Source organism: Pimephales promelas, chromosome 6 (assembly GCF_988280905.1).
Source record: "Pimephales promelas chromosome 6, fPimPro1.hap1.1, whole genome shotgun sequence".
NCBI classification, from domain to species: domain Eukaryota; kingdom Metazoa; phylum Chordata; class Actinopteri; order Cypriniformes; family Leuciscidae; genus Pimephales; species Pimephales promelas.
Window position 1 is genome coordinate 6,983,494 of NC_142774.1, and position 25,067 is coordinate 7,008,560.

At 36.4% G+C, this 25,067-nt stretch overlaps 1 protein-coding gene across 1 annotated transcript; it reads left to right on the forward strand.

The window, feature by feature from the left end:
• Positions 1-24,896, forward strand: tubgcp3 (tubulin gamma complex component 3). The gene is made up of 22 exons (XM_039687728.2): positions 1-245; positions 833-940; positions 2,087-2,154; positions 2,257-2,340; positions 2,441-2,652; positions 5,484-5,656; positions 7,065-7,177; positions 10,034-10,159; positions 10,308-10,376; positions 10,590-10,722; positions 10,831-10,997; positions 14,404-14,514; positions 15,527-15,635; positions 17,027-17,216; positions 17,338-17,473; positions 17,559-17,627; positions 19,724-19,859; positions 19,950-20,038; positions 20,116-20,247; positions 20,351-20,491; positions 22,166-22,282; positions 23,662-24,896. The coding sequence occupies exons 1-22, from the start codon at positions 170-172 to the stop codon at positions 23,821-23,823; spliced, it is 2,721 nt and encodes a 906-aa protein (XP_039543662.1). The 5' UTR covers positions 1-169; the 3' UTR covers positions 23,824-24,896.
• Positions 24,897-25,067: the final 171 nt, after the last annotated feature.

Here is a 25,067-nt window from a genome sequence, read left to right on the forward strand (position 1 = left end):
CGTTGCCGTGTTTTCCGTTTAGTGTCCGATGTGGGCGCTTTTCGGCGGGTTCCGTTAAAATGGCGCTGTTGTTGCTTTCAGCTGAAACCCACCGTATTAAAAGCGACAGCGGTTAAAAGCACGCCGCGGACCGCTTCTGCTCGTACGGGAGGGGATATATAATTGCACAATGGCGACTCTTGATCAGAAATCACCCAACGTGCTTCTGCAGAGTCTGTGCTGTAAGATCACGGGCAAGAGTGAAGGTAAAGAAACAGCTATCAACCGCTTACATCACTGTCACACAGCTGCTTAGTAACATGATCAGTAACGTTATGTGTAGCGATTAGTAAATGGGGGGTTTCGTTGAAAACAGATTATTTGATGGAGGGTCTCCTCCATCGATGGGATGCTGTAAGCGAACAGGTTGGCAAAACATTAGGGAGATGCTGGTTAATACAGGGCCCCTGTTTCAAATGGCCCTTTAGATCAATAAAGACCCTGAAGATTCAAACCTGTTCACAACCAACGCCATTATTTATTAACTATGTTATCAGCTCACTGATGCTGTCATATTTCGCAGTAGGATGTGTGAATCTGCAAGAACACATCATGAGCAGCTCATCAGTGGATCTAGCAGAAGTAGACACACAGCAGACCTACAGGAATATGATCCCTGCTGTCAGCTAATGACTTTATGTAGAACCAGACACCATTTCATGTGGTAGATTTTGAATTGGGTCCTCATTTAGATCCTGTTATCCTGTTATGAAAGGTGTCTTGTGAATATTTATGAAAATGCTTTTGTATGTAATTTTAAGTTATGAATGCTGTTGTTTGTGTATCTTCTCAGCTGACGTAGCTCATCAGTTCCAGTATGCAGTGCGGGTCATCGGAAGTAATTATGCACCCACAATTGAACGGGATGAGTTTCTGGTGTCTGAGAAAATTAAAAAAGAACGTGAGTAATCTAAAACCCTGTTCTTACCTTATTCACGAGCTATTATCATTTCTGGTGGCGCTCATGGATCATTCTGTGCAGGGCTTAACAATAAAGATAATCTGTTTGATTGATCCGGGTAGTTGGACCAATATATACTTGCACTGAGAATACAAATATTTTTGACAACAACAACATATATTTATGTCAGCAAGAAATGTTTATCATTAAACATTGTCTCTGTACAAAAATGAACAGCTATACATTCATAAGCACTTTTTGATGGGTATATGGTGATTTGTTTATAATTTTCAACCCATTCGTGGTTCCAAAACAATCAATTCTTTAAATGTATAAATAAATAATTTTCAGTACATTTATAGAAAGCAAGAAGTTTGCATGGCATGTAGGCCTAATCATCATTAAGCAAAAAACATGTTTAGTGCTGTCAGCAGTTATTTCATAATCTAGACTGATAAAAACATGAATAATTATGATAACTAACATACCATTTAAAATGAACTCTAATGTAATTACAGTTTTAAGTTTGTTACTTTCCACTGTAAAAGTAGTTGTCTTTACCCCTTGGCCATTCATTTTAAGCTGTAGTTTATACCAATGATTATAATTATTTATCCAAAGATGAGACACTCCTTTGTCCATTTAATTTATTATGGTATTTAATATATTGTGCTTTTTTGTTGTTGTTGTTGTTATTTGAAGATGAAATAATCTGAATCAGGTCTTTCAACAGGTCTTAAAGGGATAGTTCACTTTGAAATAAATTTTTGGTGTGTTTTAGCTTACCTCAAGTGCATCCAAGATGTAGGTGTCTTTGTTTCCGCAGTAGTTTCAATTTTGATATTTCTAGGTCAAACTGTCTTGTCTGTCAGTCATATAATGGGGGTCTATGGTCACCACCTCAACGAACAGTATTTATGTCATTTTTAGCTCTTGTAACCACAGCCACGTCCAAGTGATCTGAGGGCGTGGGCGCTTCGGTCTGCGCAAGCACCTTACGCCACTCAAGTGAATTAATTTCAAATTAAAAAATTAATTTCAAAGTGAACTATCCATTTAAACTCATCAGGCAATTCTTTAATATTTCAGCCTTGTGTGATTCAAATGCAAAATAACTAACTTTTTTATTTTTGGCTTCTTTATTAGTGTTGAAACAAAGACGGGAAGCAGATGCTGCCCTGTTCTCTGAGTTGCACAGAAAGCTTCAGACCCAGGTCAGTCTCCACAATGTGTTGAGTTTATATTAATATTTCCATAGATATTCAAGGACTGCGTATTGTTTTATGCACATGTTGATTTTGTTGTCTGGTGAACAGGGCATATTGAAACATAGATGGTCCATCTTATACCTCCTACTCAGCCTCTGTGAAGACCCAAGGAAGCCGTCCAACCGGGTTCCTGTATGAAATATTTCTCCAGTCATTCACTGCACAATAACATAATGAAAATCATTTGATCTTTATGTATGAGGGCAGAGGTAATGTTCTTTCCTGTCCACAGGTGTGTAGTTATGGACCTCTGCTTGCCCAGGCTTTGCCTCGGGATGTCCACTCCACCCCGTTCTACTACGCCCGTCCCCAGAGCCTCCCGCTCAGCTACCCAGAGCGCTCTGCCACTGCCCATAACTCCAGCATGGCCACCAGTGGCATCAGCAGTATGGGAGTGTTCTCCATCAACGGGCCTGGACCGACCCCTCCGTCTCTGCTTACTGGGTGAGTGGCAGTGATGGACTTGCAATTTAAGAGTTAAAGGAGCTGTATGTAAGATTGTGGCCAAAACTGGTACTGCAGTCACTTTCAAATTACTGTAGAGCGGTGTATCCCCTCCCCACTGACTCGAGGTTGCCAGATATACTGCAGGATCCAACTTTTTTTTTTATCCGACACGTTTGAGGTAACTAGAACAGAGCTGGCAACCCGGATTCTGCATCGGAGGAGGGTGGAGCATCAGGCCAAAACACAACATCAACATCAGTTGAGGGCTGCAACTTCACTTTTTAAATGACAATATCCTGGCTGGACTACTGTTGTCAGTGATATAAGTATTTGAAATGTCTAGTGACATATCAGGGCCATTTTATGATTATTTGAAATAAATTCTTACATACAGCTCCTATAAATGCAGAAATACAGTGACCATGAGCCGTCAAGCTCCAAAAATGACTAAAATCAGCATATAATTTGCTTATGCCACATGTTGCATCTGCTTTGAAGCCAGTAATTCCAAATGGGAAATGACCATATTTATGCAGAATGGCTTCAACACCCATTGTGAATCAAATACTACCGTTTCATCTCAGCAGAATCGACAAGTATAAAGTATTATTACAATTTAAAATTAAAACTTTCAATTTGAATGTATTTTAAAAGGCTTCTGTTATGTTTTTTAAACTTATTTTCAACTTTCTTTGGTATGTAATGTTGCAGTTTGAGCATAAAAAAGTTCTGCTAAGTTACAAAGTCATATTTCAAAGTTATTCTCTATACAAGTAAATACCATTTCTGAATCCCTCAAAATCCTTGATTTGTGGTCTTGATTTCTCTTTCTGCAACATATACCTAGGACTGCAACTAACGATTATTTTGATAAATCGATTAATCGGACGAATACTTGGTTTTTCCCTTCGATTAATCGGATCAAATAAATTCAATCCGATTTTTGTTTTGTTTATTATAACTAAATAAAACCCTAAATCAAGGTATTTATGTGTAAAAGTGTACTTTAAAAAGTGCAAAAGCCACACATTGAGTTTTACCAAAATCAATATTTGCATTGTTTTTGCATTGTTTTTAATGATAATTGCGGCTGGCAAGTTGACAACCATGATTAATGTAAAAAAAAAAACACAGACATGTTGTTCAGATGTGAAGATATTACATTTACATTTAGTCATTTAGTAGACGCTTTTATGCAAAGCGACTTGCATCTGAGGACTAAATCAAACAAGTCATTGTGAAGAGGCAATAACAACAAAAGAAGTGCTCAAAATATAAAGTTCAAACATTGCTCAGAGTAGTAGAGCAATGAGTTTTTGTAATATGGTCTGAACCAGTTTTGATTTCATGGTGACTTTAAAGAAACCGAAAGTAAAGCAGAGTATTCAGGCAGAGGATGAAAATGGGTGCTGCAAAAATGGAAATTATAATAAAAATGTTTTATTTATTCAACATTCAATTATGTAAATGTGTTCTATTAGACCCCATTAAAAAATGCTGAACCTGTAAATGAGCTAATAGGACCCATTTAAAATCTTTGTTTCTGGTTTGTTTCAACTAGAGCCAGACCGATATATCGGCAGACCGATATTATCGGCCGATATTAGGCATTTTCCAAACTATCGGTATCGGCAGTTATAATGGCCGATAAATGAATATTTCAAAAATAAAATAAAAACAGACGAAACACGCTTGAACCATGTCATGAGTGTTAGAGTTGTATAGTTTGTCCACCAGAGGGCACTCTACACTGTTCCTATTGGCAACACTCGTTGAGTTGGTCACGATACATACATTGCTTGAATAACAATTAAAAGAACATCCCCGTCAGTTCTCTTAACTCAAATAAGCTTGACAAAATTTGTGACTGTCCAGTTTAAATAAATAAATAAATAAAATATCGGCCGATATATCGGATTTTAAAATCCAAAAATATTTGTATCGTATCGGCCTTCAAAATCCTTTATCGGTCGGGCTCTAGTTTCAACACTCATATTTATTATTTTTTTCATTGTTTTTGTCTACAGGGGAAATAAACACGCTCATGTAAAGTGTTTCATACTATACATTTGCAAAAAAAAGTCTGTTTCTAAGTAAAGACCGAGCAAAATTTGTTTGCAGGGCCTACTTATATTTTGTATAAGCTCAGTGTCTGTCTACACACTAGCCATGAGCAACTAATATTGCTCCCATTAGATTCACTAAAACTATTTATTTACATTAAGTGGCTGTCGTGTCACGTATCAATGGACCTTCGGTTGATGCATGCGGTTTCATAAAATTGAATTTGAAGTGCTTTATTTTGCTTCATGTTGTCCTTTACCCAGTATCAGTCAAATGGGTTTTTCTTTCTCTGGTTTTAATAGTTTTTTTTTCTTCAATAAAACAGCTATTGTAATTGTAGCATGTTTAATTGAATTTAATTGCCACACGCTCATCTATTATTAACACAGCTGTCTAGCGCCTGCAGCACTTAAGATATTTTTAAATATGACCATGTACTCCAAGCCCTGAATTAATTGATTTCTGGATCCATTTGACGGTAAATCTGTCCAACCCACGGCATCATTAAAGTGTCTGTACTTCAGTGTCATTATTTGTTAAAGCTCACCGTTACGAGGTAATTAGTGAATTCCCACAGATATCGCTAATGGAGTGCAAGGATGTGTCTCAAGACAAAAGGCACAAAAAAATACTGACCACTTTCCTTGAGTTTGACCTTCTGTTGAGTTTAGCTGTTAAATGAAGTGCAGAGGTTTTCAGATAAACTTGAGTGTATTTATATAGGAAACTTTTTCCACGCTTGTCATTTTCTGCTTGTTTTTCAGACCTGGACCTCAGCCCGTCAGTGAGTCTATGAGAGGGTCTCGTCTAGCCTGGACTCTCCCAGTGTCCAGTTCGCCCTCTGGGTCAGGTGCTGCCCCTCGTCCCACCAGCGGACCCTCTTCCAGTCCGGCACCCAGACCCCCACAAAGACCGAGACGGGATGGAGATGGCAGTGGTGAGTGTTTGCAGCAACAATCACTGTTTTGTTAAAGGAAAAGAACAGGAAACAATTGGGTGACTGATACTATATACTAAAATGAATAAGGTATTTAGTATTAATGATAGTATTTTAAACTCAAGATGAAACTGATATTCCTTTGTGTCGTAAAACTGCTTCTCGAACAAGAAAAAATGTAATATAATAGTATACAATAGTATAGTTGATTTTAATGTTGAGACTTTAATTCGTATTAAAAGTAACAAAGCACAAAGCTTTTTTGCGATTATCGGGTGGTAGGCGCTACAAATAATGTTTAATGAGGTTTTCACGCATCAACAGAAAACAACACGGATTTAAAAAAACGTATCATTATTGATTAAAAACAAGAAATGAATATTGTAAATCCAGAGCTAGTGTCCACAATGCTGTCAAAACGTGCCATCGGAGAAGCGCTAATTAAGCGTTTGTTTCGGTCACTGATTTTGAACCGAAACCGAAAATATCTGTTTTGTCAGTAGCCAACATTTTAGTGCCTCCCTAATTACATAAAAAAAAAAAAAAAAAACATTTAGAATCATCCAGTTTGATTTTATGGTGACTTAGAAATAGAATAATTAAGAAAACAAGTGTTTGTTTAAAAATGTGGTAAACACCAGTGATGGGAGTGACCGTCTGGGAGTTTTTGCAATAGATGGCATAAATCTTGGTGGACAAGCCCTCGTTTTCAAGTAGTTTTAGAATACTTAAAGGGATAGTTCACTTTGAAATTCATTTTTGGTATGTTTTAGCTTACCTCAAGGGCAGTAGTTTGTTTTGTTTCTGCAGTAGTTTCAATTTTGATATTTTTAGGTCAAACCGTTCGTGTACATCAGTCATATAATGGAGGTCTATGGTCACCACCTCAAAGAGCATGCACAGAGAAGTCCAAATTAAACATGCTTTAATGACTCATAAATGTAAGTACAGGCCATCAATGTGTACTTACATTTACGAGTCATTAAAGCATGTTTAATTTGGACTTCTCTGTGCATGCTCTTTGAGGTGGTGACCATAGACCTCCATTATATGACTGACAAGAACGGTTTGACCTAAAAATATCGAAATTGAAAATTCTGCGGAAACAAAGACACCTACATCTTGGATGCCCTTAAGATAAGCTAAAACATACCAAAAATTAATTTCAGTGTGAACTATCCCTTTAAGATTAGTTAGAATAGATAAGTGCCTTTTGTATTAGATTTTTCTCCGTTCTTGTAGAGAGAGAAAAAAATGTCTCCACTATTTCAGAGGTGTTTAAGATGCAGTCGGCCACATAGCACCACATTCTCTGTGACAGATTTATGAGCATGGCCTTAACAGTTTTTTAATTGAAATTCTCTTTTTTTTCCCGCCACAATTCTTTCTTTCTCTTCTTCTGACCCAGCTGAGATCGGGGAGGCTGCTCTCGTCCGAGACATTCTTTATGTCTTCCAGGGAATAGACGGAAAGTTCATCAAGATGTGCAGCCCAGAAAACTGCTACAAAATCGACTCAAAGGTGATGCTTTATTAGCTAGCTGGATCTTTCTTTTATTACGGTTCTGTCTTTATTTTTCTTTCTCTTTTTGATTTTTGTTGCTCTTTCGCCCACATGCAAGACAGTTGCGTTGCTTAGCAACCTTAAACAATGAAAGGAAAATTTGGGAGCGGTACTTGGCACATTGAGATCAACTGGCAAATTTACAGCTTCAAGTCGCGTTGCATCCAGTTTAAATGAATACTTTACATCGCAAAATATTTCTATTACAAATACATTTTGTTCTTTTAAACTTTCTTTTCATCAAAGAATCCTGAAAAATAATTTATTAGTGGTTTTCACAAAAAATATTTGAACAGCAAATCAGCATGTGACACTGAAGACTGGAGTAATAATGTAGAAAATTCAGCTTTACATCACAGGAATAAATTTATTATAAACTGCAATAATACAAATATTACTGTTTTTATGGTATTTTTTTTGTCATATAAATGCAGCCTTGATGAAAAATCTTACCGATCCCGAAATGTGGAATGGTAGCATATATTAGCATAAAATGATATAGAGAAAAACTGTAGCAAGGTCATTGTCACTGTAAAATTATGAATGGAGTATGTGCCATTTTATGAGAACATTTTCATAATGTTTGCTTATTGTGTTCTTATAAAGCAATTGTTTAATTACAACACATTTAAATGCCACCACAAATAAAAAGTTTTATTTAATCATAATAAACAGCACATCAAATCACTCAGTCATTCATAATGACTGTAATAACAAAGCAAGTGTTAGTTTAAGTGAGTTCTTATTAAACAAACTTAAGTAGGGTCACCTGTTTTGTAAGTGCATAATGGGAAATGTAGAAGCATTGATCTCATCATCTGTCTGGCTGTAACTAACGTTGGCCCATCCATTTGTGCCAAGAGGCTCCCCAGGTTTATTTTTTTCACATTCCTGGCAGACGTTGACCAGGAATCATCGATCAGGTGTCCTTTTTAAGTGACACTTTTAAAATGGAGCATCCATTTGTTTGGAAAAGAACAATGTGCTTTTTATGTCCAGTGAGGTATGCCAGATAAATAAGCACTCTGATGGGCCAGACCTGTTTGGTTTTGTTTTGGACGTGACATGCCCTTAGAACCTCAGATGGAGATAAATGCCTTCATTTCATAAAAACCTAAAAGTCAAACTCCATGTCAGTGTATTTGTATGTATTACATGCTGTCACCCCCCTTTTTTTAATAGACATGAAAATGCACATTTCGAACTTAAATGGTTGTAATTCAAGAATGTTTTGGAATATAGACATAAGATTGGTGTTATTTTAAAGAAGACATTTGGCAGATTTTTGTAGAAGTGAAATGAATTAAGTAGGTGAAACAGAAAAAAAAGTTATAGAAGTTTGAGTTTATGGAAATGTTAAAAAGTAATTATACAATGTTATTCATATGTTATTCACAAAAAGTAATTATTCATATTTTATATAAAATATATATTTTCAAAACCTGGGCTACTCTAAAACTGCAGAAAAATCTGTCAAATTGTAGGTTGATATTTCAAAAAATGAGCTTTCAGTAAAATTTTGTTTGGGCGCAGTACCAAACGCTTCCACTGGGTCACTACCAGTCTCCATTTCCATGTGTTTTGAGTGATTTGAAAAATTATTTCCACAATTTTTATACAATTTATGAAGTAAATATCCTTTTCATAGGTAGTATGGGAAGTTTGGCAGATTTTGATATGAATTCAACCTCTAATAAACACATACAAAGAACATGCATGTGCGTCATAGCTCACTGCCACATCACAAATTGTGAATTTATAATTTTTTTCTTTATTTCAAACTTTTCAGACCTTTTTTCTAAAATAATTAAATGGGTGCTATCTTTTGATCTTTTCATCACTATTTCAAAATAAAGGTCTGAACACTTATGAGTATGAAAATATTCTTGTTGCATATTTATAAATTATGGCTCCTCTGTAATTTATTTTTAAAATCAGTCACCAAATATGGAAACTAGAGATTGTAAGCTTTCAATTGATATAGTTTGTCAATATTACTTAAGGTTTTTACTGTTTTAAAAATATAATGGCAAACGTCCCGCCTGTGGGACGTGACAGTTAATGAAGTATAGATGTATATAATCTTAATATGAGGACATGTGTTGACATTTACCCAGATAGCATGAGTTAAACTAATCTTTGGATCAGGGCTGCACCATATAAAAATAAACTCATATTGCAACATTTAGTTTTTTCTGCGATCTGTGTTGTGATGTAAAAACAGTGTCACCAAATGACTTTGAAAGCTCTATTTTTAAAGAATTAATGTGATAATCTAGAATGATTGAGGTGATTATGTAGGGGAGTGAAGCTGCGTAGATAATAACATAGAAATTACAAGAATAAGATAAATACAATATAAAAACAAAGATACAAATTAAATAAACAGCGCTTTATATTTTTAAGGTAAGTCTAACAGTAACAAACACTTGTAAATAACACTGCGTAGTCTTCACTGTATAAATTTAAATATAATTCATCTTTGTTTAATTGAAACTGCAAAAGTGGTTCTCTTTGTAATTCGTTGTTTGATTAACATCAATGACTGGGGTATATTAGGCTGCTGTCACTTTAAGAACTAATGCACTGATCCTATAATGATACACATCCATTTTCTTTCGTTCACTCAAGCCATATTTGACAGTATTTGCGAGGATACTCGCCGAGATGGGTATTTTAAAATTATTTTGCATGTGTGTTTGCATATTACTCAACTATTTAACTTACAAATACAATCAGTTGTTTTTCTTATAGTCCATTAGTATGTAATCATTAATCATAAACATGTTGTTGACTGTATTTTTTGCTTTGTAGGTGCCGCTGTGTAAGTCTCTGAGAGACACTAGCAGCAGGCTAGCAGAGCTCGGCTGGCTCCACAATAAAATTAGAAAATACACAGATTCCCACAGCTTGGATCGAGCCTTTGGCCTAGTCGGACAGGTAGGAAATGTGACATGGCTGACAGTGAACACATCATATACAACCTTAACTGCTACACAGATCTTTTTGATGCTGGATCTACTCTTTATTTGACAAAAGGTAATACTTTTGTTTAGCAGACTATCACGTTTCTCACCCTTGTTCTCAGAGTTTTTGTGCTGCGTTGCATCAAGAGCTGAAGGAGTACTACAGATTGCTGTCTGTACTTCATGCACAGGTGAGTCCGAGGAGAATGTGTGTGTTTGACCATGAAACATTTATTTGATTTAGCCCCTTTTCTGCTGCTGCTTCTTTGCTGGAGGAATCTGCAGGATAACATAGTCAGAAGTTGCGATAGTCTTTTTAAAAGTATTAAAAGCAGCTTAATAAGTATGAGAACCAGTGCCATTTCTGTGAAAAAGTGGTAATGGTATTGTCTGTGTGTGTTTAGCTCCAGGTGGAAGATGATCAGGGTGTAAACGTGAGCGTGGACAGCAGTCTGACTTTAAGGAGACTGCTGGTGTGGACCTACGACCCCAAGGTTCGGCTGAAAACACTGGCCGCCCTGGTGGATTACTGCCAAGGTTAGTGATGAAACGGCTCATTTAAAAGATACAGGATTAACATCATGTTTCATTGTAATAGGAGCATTTAGCACAAAGACATCAGCCTCAGTTTGGTTTCTCTCACAGGGCGTAAAGGAGGAGAGCTGGCCTCAGCTGTACATGCGTATGGGAAGACAGGTGACCCCCACATGAGAGCATTGATCCAGCACATCCTTGGTCTGGTGTCCCACCCTATTCTCAACTTCCTGTATCGCTGGATCTATGACGGGGAGCTGGAGGATACGTACCATGAGGTCAGGACATGAACACGCACTGCTTTTCTTTGCAGAGTCATCCTTGCTAGAACTTTCTGTATTAAATACGTATAGTTACTTCGACACTGCAATGATTTTCGCTATGATTTTGCTGGCAGAATAGAATTAAGTGATGCATTGGTTTTAATTCACTTTTAATTTAGTCATTGTCTCTTTAATTTAGTCGTAATCCGTTTAAACAGATTACGTCATTAGCAATAGAGCCAGACCGATATATCGGCCGACCGATATTAGACATTTTCCAAACGGTATCGGCATTTATAATGGCCGATAAATGAATATTTCAAAAATAAAATAAAAGTGGTCGAAACACGCTTTAAAGGTGCCATCTGTAAAAATTGAGGTTAAAATATCCCAAAAATGAGCAACACGCATCAAAAGATTGAGAAGAAATAAGGTTGATGATGTCATTAAAAAACTGACAAGTAATAGTGCTGCCGAGATATTAACCTGAATTAGCATGCTAAATTACTAGCCCCGGCCCGGCAGGTGTCGTAATACCAGTTTCGACCATGGGAGGCGGTATGCGGGCGGGCAACGTTACCACCAGCCAAACTGCAGTACACGAGTAAGTCGCGCTCGCGCCAGCTTGTGTGTACTTGAACCTGACGTCAGTCGTGTGGAAAATACAGCCCACTACTACATTTCAGTTCAGGGAAGAGTTAAAAAAAAATGATTGGTCGATATTATGCATGAGGAATACATTTTGGTAAGTTGTAGCATACTGTATCTTTCAACAGTGTTCGTGTTCTTTTACCATTACCTAGTAGAGATGATCGGTTCACGTGTGCTAGGGATCTGTCGTGTAAAGCGCCAATACTGTATTTATTGTTTGAATTGCATAATAAAATGAACAGAATCTGAGAGCTGACATCGGTCTCCGTGTCCTTTTCTGTGCATGACAAAACTGATGTGTGGCGTGAGAGTGTGTGAAAAGTGTTGTGAGAGTTGGCAGCTCTGAAAGACACTAGCTTGGTCCACATCAGGGAATTGCTGTCTGTCAAATTAATTCAAACTATGTAATGATAAAAATGTAATATGAACAAAACGAATATCATAAAACTAGAAATAATAGCCTGGGCTTTAATTTTCCCATATCGTCGAAATGCACCGACTTGTCTATGAGACGGCCCTTATAATTTAGTATTGAGATGTTGTTCAAATGCTCCACGTGAAACTGCGGTCTTCCAACCTTTTACTATCGCGTCAATTGATTTGATTAATATGCACGAGGGAGACAGAGCAACACAGCACTCGCCCATATTGTTTGAAGACATGAGAGAGCGCGTGGCCGTGGAGGTATTTCTGGAGGTATACTGCCCCCATCTGGTATGGAACATGTTGTATGATTTGATTTTAAATCCCATTTGGCACCTTTAATCATCTCTCCTTGGCCTGTTAAATTGAAAATGTATGTTTTACAATTTGCAGTATGACGTTATTGCTAAATTATGGCTCAAGTTAGACTAGCTAACTTGACATTGTAATTATAAGGTTGCTTATAAGGCAATGTAGGGACTAATTATTGTTTTATTTATCAGAACTTTAATATATATTGATGCTCCTCTGTTCTGTTGTGACAATAAAAGAAACAAGTTTCTTTTTAAAATGCTTTATCATATTATTTCAGTTAAAACTCATAAATAACTACAAATAACTATGTTAGGGAAATATGTTAATGTTTTGTTGCGCGTTTCTGAAAAAAAAAAAAATATATATATATATATACATCGGATTTTAAAACCAAAAAATATTTGTATCGGTATCGGCCTTCAAAATCCTTAATCGGTCGGGCTCTAATTAGCAATGTACAGTACGAGTTTTTCAGCTTTATTTCAATTACTAAAATACAGACGGTCCGAATTAACGAGTTTATTTAGACTGGTTGAACGATTTTTTGCTGTAAAATATAGGGATGCACGATACCGATATCGGCCGATAAATTGTCTTTTTTTGATGTTATCAATCCGATAAGAAAATTGGGCTGATATATATCAAAGCCGATAGATAATAAGTAGATAATACGTTAAGTAACAGAGAGCAATAGCCTTAATTGTTAGTATGTGTGTTCGTGTTAGTTCACAGTGCGTTGACTAATGTTAGATACAACTTTCTTAAAAATGTCTTATAAAATTGTCTTATAAAAACCTTATTATAAAGTGTTACCATTTTTTTTAATAAAGAAAGTTGTCCAGGGTAAAATAAATTTTAAAAGTTAAGGAATCTTACACTGGTTCAAACTAGGTTATTTTAAAAGTGTTTGAGACAAGGCTTTTAATTGTAAGACTTTTGTTTATGTAAACAGGCTATCAAAGTATATAAAAAATTTAATTTCGATTTATCGGCCAATATATCGGTTATCGGCTTTCAAATGTAAAGAATTATCGGGTATCGGCCAAAATGTTCATATCCCTAGTAAAATATTTATAGAATTCTCTTTATGGCATTTATTTAGGCAAATTGCATTTTTATATGCATAAATGTATTGTTATTTGAGTTCATTTAGCGAAGAACTTTGTAGAAAACATGCCTTAATTATTTTCGTGATTCTCGATAGTTGTGTCTACTTGGCGGGGGTGTAAGAAATACCACTTAATTGATACGAAGTTAATAATTAAATACAGTTTTCCACCACATAATGGAAGCTGATCTCAGGCCTGTGTCCTCAAATTGACTCGTGCACTGTGTGTCTGAGTGTGATTTAAGTTTTGCAGACACAGTGAACCACAGTCTCCTACACCCAGACACCCAGATGAGGACAGATGGGGCTGCGCTAATGGGCCCTTCTCCTTCCACTTCCTCTCTGGCCTTCTGTCTCTCTCTCTCCACCACTATCACTCTCACATCTACTTCGCCTTGTCCTCTGCCATTACCAAGTAGTGTCGATTAATCTTTCTTTACTTAGCCTATGCCCACTTGACTAAGTCTGAAGTGGCCAGGCGTAAAAGAGTTATCGGCCAATCAACTCCAGGCTTCCACTTGGCATGGGCACCAATCAGACGCTCTCGCCTGTAATCACAGGATTTAATCTCGCCCTCGCTGAAGTGTAACAGGCTTTTTCACAGGGTTATACCACTAATGTACCCATCGAAAACACTCCCTTCCTGCTCCAAGGGTTTACGAGCTCCGTAGTTTACGAGCTCGGCCGTAGTCGTTTTAATAGTTGCCGTGTTGAAAGCACTGATGTACTCTTCCACTTTCATTTCCTTCGTCTGTGTAATTACCACAGAAAGGTCATTGCATTACCGCGACCAGTCGATGGAGGGAATTTATTTGTCTTAGAGCTGATGTTTCATCAGTGTAAACATTATGAGAAAAATAACTTTCATAAATCAAACAATATAAAAGTTAAGACATCCTTCTGACCATCAAAATGTGTGTTCAGTTCTTTGTAGCCTCTGACCCGACAGTGAAGACGGACAGACTGTGGCATGACAAGTACTCTCTGAGGAAGAGTATGATCCCGTCCTTCATCACAATGGACCAAGCCAGGAAGGTACAGCACTTATATCATGTACTTTACTATCATGTATCAAAAATATTTATATTAAAAAAATTACAAATTGACAATATTACTACAAATAATACACTTGACTTGTAAATAGTATTATGTATAATATTTAGTATTTTAGTTATATAAAATATGCTTGTATGAATATATTTATAATATATATAAATGTTATCACTCACCAGGTGAAGATTGTATGTTTGATTTCTTAAAGTATATTATAACACACACCTTTCCTCATGTTTCACCTAACCTATATCAACCACACTCACGTTTTCTTCATTAAAGGAATAGTTCACGTTTAAAAAAACTTTTGCTGATAATTTACTCACCCCAATGTCATCCAAGATATCTATTTCATTCTTTCTTCAGTGGAAAAGAAATTAAGGTTTTTGATGAAAACATTCCAGGATTTTTCTCCATATAATGGACTTCAATGGGGTCCAAAAGACAGTTTCAGTGCAAACTGTTCAAAGGGCTTTAAACAATTCCAGACGATGAATAAAGGTCTTATCGAGCAAAACGATCGCTCATTTAAAAATAAATAACAAAGTTTAAGTTTTATAAGCTCAAATGCCCATCTTGCTCTGTTCTGTGATGCGCGTTCATTCATCAAAATGAACAAATCTTTTTTCAAGTCATGACTCGAAGGGTCTTTAAAGACCCTTATTCATCGTCTGGTATCGTTTAAAGCCATTTGAACAGTTTGTAGTTTGCACTGAAACTCTCATTTGGACCTTGAACCGTTTGGTTCCCATTGAAGTCCATTATATGGAGAAAAATCCTGGACTGTTCATCAAAAACCTTAATTTCTTTTCGACTGAAGAAAGAAAGACGTGGACATCTTGGATGACATGGGGGTGAGTAAATTATCAGCAAGTTTTTTTGAAAGTGAACTACTTCCTTTAACAGCAAAAACCCAGTTTGATTGTTTAATGCAAGACATTACCTAACAGTGATTCAGCAGTGATGTGTTTTCTTCCTTTCTGCCCTTCTTCAGGTGCTACTCATTGGCAAATCCATCAACTTCCTGCATCAGGTTTGCCACGACAGGACGCCGCCGGGAAAGATCATGCCCGCCTCCAAATCCACCGACTCTCCCAAAGATGGTGAGCTAGCGCTAATGTAGTTGCTTAAAATAGCTCCATTTATGCTTGCTAATGCGATTATTTGTGGCCATAATGGCAGCTAATAGTTAAATAACCTTCTGAAAGTGAGGGATGGAGAGAGAGAAGGATTGATTTGTTGTGGAGGAAAGTGCAGTTTTTGACCGGCTGTCTGTGGTGTATTTGTTTATATCGACGCTGGCTGTATTTAACATCTTTGCTAGCATGGCTAATCAATGCTCTTAGCCTCCAACGTACATCTCTGTCCTTCAGTGTGATTCCAGAAGGTTCTTTGTTTTCTGGTGTCCTGTCCTGAACCTTTCTTACTTCGCATTGACTTTGTCTGGGTTATTTTTTTCTTTCGTCTCTTTACATGTATAACCTTGCAAGAGTTATTTTTTCAATTATTTATTGGCACAAATCTGGCAAACAATACAGTCACGTCGTTCACCATAATTTTGTAAACCTTTAATAAACAGTTAGTCACAACCAAGGTTATCATAGTTTCTATTTTCCAGGTATAAAACCCTTTTTATTTTCTATTTTGTATATATAAATACACACATGCATGTATATTTAAGAAAAAAATTAGGGCTGTCCAAAATAAAAGTCTGTGTTTACATAATATATTTGTGTGTGCTGTATATAATTATTTTGTATATATAAATACCTATGCATGGCATGCATGTATATATTTAAGAATTATTTGCACTTAAATTCTGTGTATATATAAAAATACATAATCTATATTATATAAATATAAATATTTTATATATGAATAACACATTTTCTTAAATATATACATCCATGTGTGTGTATTTATATATACAAAATAATTATATACAGCACACACAAATATATTATGTAAACACAGACTTTTATTTTGGATGCGATTCATTTTTGCACAGCCCTAAAAAAATATTATTTACATATAAAATATTTATATATAATATAAATTATATATAAATCTATATACATGAAAATACTTCTTAAATATATACAAGCATGTGTGTGTGTTTTATATATATAAAATAATTATACACAGTGCACCCACATATATTATGTAAACACAAACTTTTATTTTGGATGCGATTCATCGTTTGACAGCCCTAAAAAAAGTGTATATTATTAAACACGTATATGTTTTTCCCTGTGGTATCAAATATCGATATTTTTCGAGGTATCGAAATTCCAGTATCGTGACAACAACTGAGTTTCGTCTTTTTTCTACATTTTATTTATATGGGAAATATAAGCTTGTAATAAATATGTTTGCGGCAACGATTTGCCAGAAAAAAAGGGTCTTTCTTTCTTTCTTGCTCTGTCTCATTCCTCTTCTTCTTTTTTCTCCCATGCTCTTGCTTTTGATTTAACACCCTGTGTATGTTTCTCAGCGACAGAATTGTTCACTGATCTGGAAGGGGCCTTTCAGAGTAAGATTGATGCTGCATATTTTGAGACCAGTAAGTATCTGTTGGATGTGTTGAATAAGAACTACCAACTGCTGGAACATCTTCAGGCCATGAGGAGATACCTTCTGCTGGGCCAGGGAGACTTCATCCGACACCTCATGGACCTTCTCAAGTAAGTTTGTTTGTGTAGCTTGACATGAATGTGCTTGATTTCATCGTTGATTTATAACCGATGATTCTCCTCTTGTAAGGACGTTTATTCTCTGAGTCATCCATCTCTCGCTTTCTCTCAGGCCAGAGTTGGTGAGAGCTGCCACCACTCTTTACCAACACAATCTAACCGGTATCTTGGAGACTGCTGTCAGGGCAACCAATGCCCAGTTTGACAGTCCTGAGATACTAAAGAGGCTTGATGTCCGGCTACTGGAGGTACTGGGAAGAAAATAAAGAAATATCTGATGGCAAAAATGATTGTGTATTACTGAATGTGGGTGTGATGTCCTGTTTTGTCTAGGTTTCTCCTGGGGACACTGGTTGGGACGTCTTCAGTTTGGATTATCATGTAGAGGGGCCCATTGCCACGGTAAATGTGTGGCTTAATTTACATCATCAACACCGTATGAACCCAGCAAGATTGTTTTAGCCCATTTAGATGCATTTTGTCATAATCTACTGCTCACATAATGTAACACTAATATTTTAATTACTGTTAACCAGTGTTAAGTTACTCTGAAAAAGTAATTAATTACTAGTTACTAATTACCTCTTGAACAGTGTAATTAGATTACTGTACTAATTACTCTCTCTAAAAAGTATTTCATTACTTTTAATTAGTAATTACTTTCAATACAAGGATAGACATGAATCTGTTTTAATTCTTTCAAATAAATACTATAAAATTGCATGAATTATCCTTAAACAGACCAAGGTGGAGAAGGTTATATTATAAAAACATACTTTTAAACATCAGACGATACATTTTGATGGTAAACCCACTATTGTTTTATGTCTGATCTCATGACATTTCACACTTTTTTCATACTTATTTTACAATAATTCATACGAATTTGTACGAGTGCGGTCGTACAATTTAGACAGCGAGATCGGATTGATCTATACACAGTATTTACCTCAATTACATCAGAAGTAACTGTAATTAAATTATAGATAAATGAAGAGTAATCCCTTACTTTACATTTTCAAGGGAAAAGTAATTAAATTACTGTAACTAATTACTTAGTAATTAGGTACACCCAACACTGCTGTTCGGGTAACTAGTTCGGGTCCTTTTTGGTCTGGAAGAGATATTTAATAGTTTTTAAGCCGAGGTGTCGTCATGACTCATGACCCTGACCAAGAATCGGGCAATAGATTTCAGTGAACCAAGGTGATACATTTATTGCAGCATTGATTTATAAGATTCAGCATCCATTAAGTTAGGGAAAATCCAGGACTAGCTGTGCATTAAACTATTTTAATTTACGGTGTGGAGGCAAAGAACCGCTGGTGCGCAGCAGTTTAATTATTAATCGTGGATTATCCTGCTTATACCATGGTCATTTGTCAAATGGGTTAAATTAACGTTTATCTGAGAGATTTCTGTGTCCTTTGAAAGTGTATTCACCCGAAATGCTCTAAAGCTTTCATAAAGAGATCGTAAAATAAATCCATAGTGGTTTGCGTGGTTTAATCAAAGTCTTCTGAAGAGACACAATCCACTTTATATGATGAGCAGATTTAATAGGCTTTTATTCAAATATAAACATTGATCAGCAAACTACTATTGAGCACTCAAATATGGTAAACGAAAGCTTGACTGTTTATACTTTAACAAGCCTCATTGGTTCTTGCAGAAGCTCAAACGCGCTGGTGTGACACAAGAATGGATTTCAGTGGTTCTTGCGGGTCAAGTAAATGTGCTTGAGCTTCTGATTACCATATTTGAGTGCTCCATGTGTGCTGATCAATATTTATATGTGAATAAAAGCCTAAATTAAAATCGGTTGTATTACGTGAAATCTAGATTTAATCGCTCTATTTATATGGATTTATTTTGCAATGTCTTAATGAACATTTTGAAGCATCAGAATTTCAATGGAGGAACAGAAATCTGATGTTTCATTAAAATGATCTTCATTTGTGTTCCAAGTCTTATGAGTTTGGAATGACATGAGGGCTATGTTCATTTTTGGGTGAACTAACCCTTTAATTGTAAACTATACATTTCTCGTTATCTTTTGATGCCTAAATTCACTTGTAGCATTTAAAATGATTGATTTTAAAGCTGCAATCCGTAACTTTTTTTGGGTTAAAATTATCCAAAATAAATTTTTTGAGCCTATACATAACCATCCAGTGTTCAAAACTATCTGTTTGCCGTAGATCGAGATTTCCGCGGTAATCTGACAGCCTCACAGTCTCCTCAAAACATTGGATTCATCCGCACTGTCCCGTGCCGAGGCACAACCCACGTAAAGTTGATAATTCCGCGAATAACTGCAATTGCAGATTTCTAACAGAGATGGCGACAAAGAGGAAAAACTACAGACTGCACCTTTAATTTTGTATTTTAATTAAGAATTTTAATATCAGACTTAGTTTAATTGGTTCTATCATTATGGGCACGATTTGTTCACAACAGTGCATCCTTAACCACAATGTGTGTCATACCTGGGTCAGGTGTTCACCCGTGAGTGTATGAGCCACTACCTGCGTGTGTTCAACTTCCTGTGGAGGGCTAAAAGAATGGAGTATATCCTCACCGACATCTGGAAGGGTCAAATGTGTAACGCCAAACTGCTGAAGAGCATGCCGGGTGAGTGCAGTTTCTGAACCAACGTACATAATTTTGTGAGATCTACCTTTCTCAGCAGAAAGTTGAGATGTGTGTTGTGTGTTTGCGCAGAGCTCTCTGGCGTACTGCACCAATGTCACGTTCTCGCTTCCGAGATGGTTCACTTCATCCATCAGATGCAGTATTATATCACATTTGAGGTACGTTCCTGTGGATATTTGTCTTTTTCAAACAGTCGAGCTGTATATATAATTGTATTGTGCATGGCTCACTGTAGGTATTGGAATGCTCCTGGGATGAGTTGTGGAATAAGGTCCAGCAGGCTCAGGATCTGGATCACATTATAGCAGCTCATGATGTTTTTCTGGACACCATCATTTCTCGCTGCCTGCTGGATGTGAACAACAGGGTACGATGCACTTACACAGGGTGATTGTGTACCAGTGATGATCCCTCGTACATGTCCTCATTTCCTTAACTCTGTTGTCCTTTGTGCGTATGTGTGTGCGCAGTCTCTGTTGAATCAGTTGCGCGCAGTGTTTGATCAGATCATTGAGTTCCAGAACGCTCAGGACACGCTGTACCGCTCCGCTCTAGAAGAGCTGCAGCTACGCGTCCAATTCGAGGACAAGAAGAGACAGAGAGTAGAGATGGTATGTACAGAGAGAAACTAAATGCAAGTTAAAGTTAATTAAATGCAAGTTAAAAAGCTTTTCGCTGTGTGCAGAATTCAAAATTCATTTTGACACTTTCTGTCAGGTGAAATGAGTACATTATCAGCTGTAAATATTTCTTACTAGCCATTAAAACTGGCCTTACCACATGATCTATTATCATTATCTATGAAAGAACTAAACGAACTTTACATTACTATTTTTAATCCTTTAGAAGGGCTTGCACCAAAGATTTCTATTGTAAGTGCAAGACTGTAAACCAATACACACTGTATAGAGAATTATACAAAAAAAAAAAATTGCAGACATTTTTTTTTTTTAATTTGTGCTTTTAAGAAACAAGGGCACATTAAAGGGATAGTTCACTTTGAAATGAATTTTTGTTATGTTTTAGCTTACCTCAAGGGCATCCAAGATGGAGGTGTCTTTGTTTCCACAGTAGTTTCAATTTTTATATTTTTAGGTCAAACTGTTCTTGTCTGTCAGTCATATAATGGAGGTCTATGGTCACCACCTCAAAGAGCATGCACAGAGAAGTCCAAATTAAACATGATTTAATGACTCGTAAATGTAAGTACACATTGATGGCCTAAGACACGAAACGAGCGGTTTGTGTGAGAAAACGAACAGTTTTTATATCGTTTTTACCTCTTGTAACCACAGCCACGTCCAAGTGATCTGAGGGTGCGGGCGCTTTGTGGCTGTAGAAACAAGAGGTAAAAACGATATGAATCTGTTTGTTTTCTCACACAAACCGCTCGTTTCTTGTCTTAGGCCATCAATGTGTACTTACATTTCCGAGTCATTAAATCATGTTTAATTTGGACTTCTCTGTGCATGCTCTTTGAGGTGGTGACCATAGACCTCCATTATATGACTGATAGACAAACAGTTTGACCTAAAAATATCAAAATTGAAAATTCTGCAGAAACAAAGACACCTACATCTTGGATGCCCTTGAGGTAAGCTAAAACATACCAACAAATTAATTTCAAAGTGAACTATCCCCTTAAATTGATGATAAATACTTTTCTTTTGAGCTTTCTATTAATCAAAGAATCTTGAATAAATGTATCGGTTTCCACAAAAACAAAAAAAAATGTTTTCAACATTTATAATAATAAATGTTTCTTGAGCAGCAAATCATCATATTAGAATGATTTCTGAAGGATCATGTGACACTGAAGACTGGAGTAATGATGCTGAAAATTCAGTTTTGCATCACAATAGAAATCAGTTATTTTTAGATCTAATAAAATTGTCTCGAAATTACTTATTTTTGGTCAAATAAATTGTTAAACATTTTTACAGATCCCAAATGCTCAAAAACAAAGGTGACCATTGCTATAACTATATATTGTAAAAAAGCAAGGCTTCTTATAGGCCAGAGCATTCCTAATGGTCTCATGTTCAGAGTGTCCAGCACTGAAAACAAGAATTATAATCCACTCTTTTCATTGACTCATTTAATGGAAAGTGGCCATTAGCAAATGTGTTGGTGGATGCTCCTTTTACAGGGACGCTGTTTATTTTCTATTGCCATTGATTATTTTATTCTTTCTCTTCTGATGTCAGCTAAATTACTATGAAAGTAAACAAAATTGAAAAGAGTGCCAGAGTGTTTGTTTCCAGCTCTGTTTCTGTGTATTTCAGGGCGAGTGGGGTGTAACGGCAGAGCAGGAAGCAGAGGAGAACAGACGTGTGCAGGAGTTTAAAGACACCATACCAAAAATGTGCTCTCAGCTCAGATTACTCACACACTTCTATCAGGTAATCCACACAGCCTTTCATACACTTTAATGCGCTCGCCCAATAAACCCATATCATTTCATGCATGCGTGGAAAAAGTGCTGAACCAGCAGGTGTGAGCGAGCGAGAATCTGCTTAATGGTGTTTAGTAGAGCATTTTATGCTGATCCACACTACATATGCAATGCTCAAACACTAAATGGACACATTTTATGCTGTGGACATTGATCATTTTAATATGAACATGATTCTCTGATTGAAGTCCATATTCTGTTTGACTCTTTATTCTCGGAAATATATTTGCTTTAGAGCTATTGAAATATTTTTGTAATATAAATAATGTTTTCATTGTAATCTTGTGGAAATACTAGACATATGAAATTCAATTAAATTAATTTAAATTATTTATTCGTTCAAGGATAATTCACATATATATATATATGCTGTAACATTATTAGCTTAGTTACATTTCATTCGTTGTCCTTAGTTCACTTTTTTTTTAAACTTTTGCGGATAATTTACTCACCCCCATGTCATCCAAGATATCCATGTCATTCTTAAGTCGGAAAGAAATTAAGGTTTTTGATAAACATTCCAGCATTTTTCTCCATGTAATGGACTTCAATGGGAACCAAACGGTGCAAGGTCCAAAAGACAGTTTCAGTGCAAACTGTTCAAAGGGCTTTGAATGATTCCAGACGATGAATAAGGGTTTTATCAAGCGAAACGATCGCTCATTTAAAAAAAAAAAAAAAAAAACGGAAGTTTAAGTTTTATAAGCTCAAATGCTCGCCTCGCTCTCTGTGTGACCCCTGTTCGAACTCGTTTATCAAAATGAACGAATCTTTTTTCTTGTCAATTGGTTCATTCAACGAATGAAATGAACGAGTTGACTCGGGAAAAGATTTGTTCATTTTGATGAACGAGTTTGAATAGGAGAGTCACAAACGCGCATCACACAGAGCAAGGCGAGCATTTGTGCTTATAAAACTTGACCTTTTTTTTTATGATCGACCGTTTCGCTTGATAAGACCCTTATTCATCGTCTGGAATCGTTTAAAGCTCTTTGAACAGTTTGCAGTTTGCACTGAAACTGTCTTTTGGACCTTGAACCGTTTGGTTCCCATTGAAGTCCATTGTATGGAGAAAAATCCTGGAATGTTTTCATCAAAAACCTTAATTTCTTTTCGACTGAAGAAAGAAAGACGTGGACATCTTGGATGACATGGGGGTGAGTAAATTATCAGCAAAAGTTGAACTACTCCTTTTAGAGGCTGGTACGATACCAAGAGATAGAAATGATCACTATCACGTCACATGACATTTGATTTAAATACAAATAAAGTGTCTGAAGCTCCAGCCGTGGATATAACAGATCCTTTCTTTCTGTTGTCCTTCAGGGCATCGTGCAGGAGTTTCTGCGGCTGCTAATGACCTGCTCTGATGAGAGTCTTCAGTTCCTCAGTTTCCGTCTGGACTTCAACGAACATTATAAGGCCCGTGACCCACGCCTGAGGCCTTCGCTTGGGGCCACAAGAGGGAGACGAAGCTCCAACATCTGACCTTGCAGACTTTGGGAAACGTTTGTGTTATTTGGTTGCTGTCTCAAGAGACGGTTTATTAATAGGGCTACTCAGAACTCTTCTGGCGCTCTGTAAGAAACTCATTTAACAGGGAAATTGTTTATAGAATAACCTATTTCAGTGTCATGGCCAAATGATTTCAGTCACACACAATCGACTGTCTAGTGGTTTTACAGTCTGTCAGTAGCACAAGGTCGCAGGTCTGTCAGTTAATGTGTGAATACTAGTATTTTGTTTTGTTTTTGTAAAGATTTGTTCATGTTTTGCTAATATTTAAGTCCATTGAGATATTTTTTGTCTTGGTTTTCTTATAGTACCCTTTCTTTTTCACTTCAAAGTCTCCAGAAGTCAAGAAAATAGACACACCTGGTCCATTTTCATTATTATATATATTTTTGTTGTTAAGTTTGTAATTATGCAGGCTGTGACCTTTGTACTGGGTGTAAAAAAACAAAAAAATATAGCAACCTTAAATGTCAACCAGTTCTTTAATTTATGAATGGACCTGTTAAATTACATGCACTTACCTCTATAAGATCCTCGCCTCATTTCAGACATGTAAAATCAATTACCCACAATGCTGTGTGATCTTAAGCCTCAGGTTGATACTGTGAGGACAAAGTTACTATTCTGAAGTTTCGGATCAGTATGGGCAAGATAATAGATTACTGTTGTAGTGTTTTTCCTTGTCTCTCCCATGTTCATGAAATGTATTGATGGAAGTGGCTTGGTAACGTTGGGGAAAATCGCTCTCGCCCTCCCTCCCCCGTAGTGCGCTCTTACACGGTGAAGATGAAAATGGACTGACGAATTAATTTCGTCTGTGCATTCAGTGGAAAAGATGCTGAGGTGTCACTGGAACTGTTTTTATCTGCATTTTAATGCGTCACTGGGAATCGAGGGTGAAGGTGAGTCAAATGATTGTCCATTAAAGGGTTTCAAACTCTTTCTGCACTGTATAGTACGTGTGTACTAAGCAGAACTCAAAATGAACAAACATCCTGTCATTCTTTTCTTGAACTAATAAACCTTTTTTATATTAAAAAATGTTGCTTTCCAGTGCCAAAAGAGTTGGTTCATTATGAAAACATGTAAGCAAGATATTTTTTGACTTTAATCATTTATTAAGACTTGAAAGTAATATTGAAGATATTTAACTATACCCTAAAACACTTATTATGTCTTTGTGACAACATTTGCAAAGTTCAAAGCAATGGGTGATA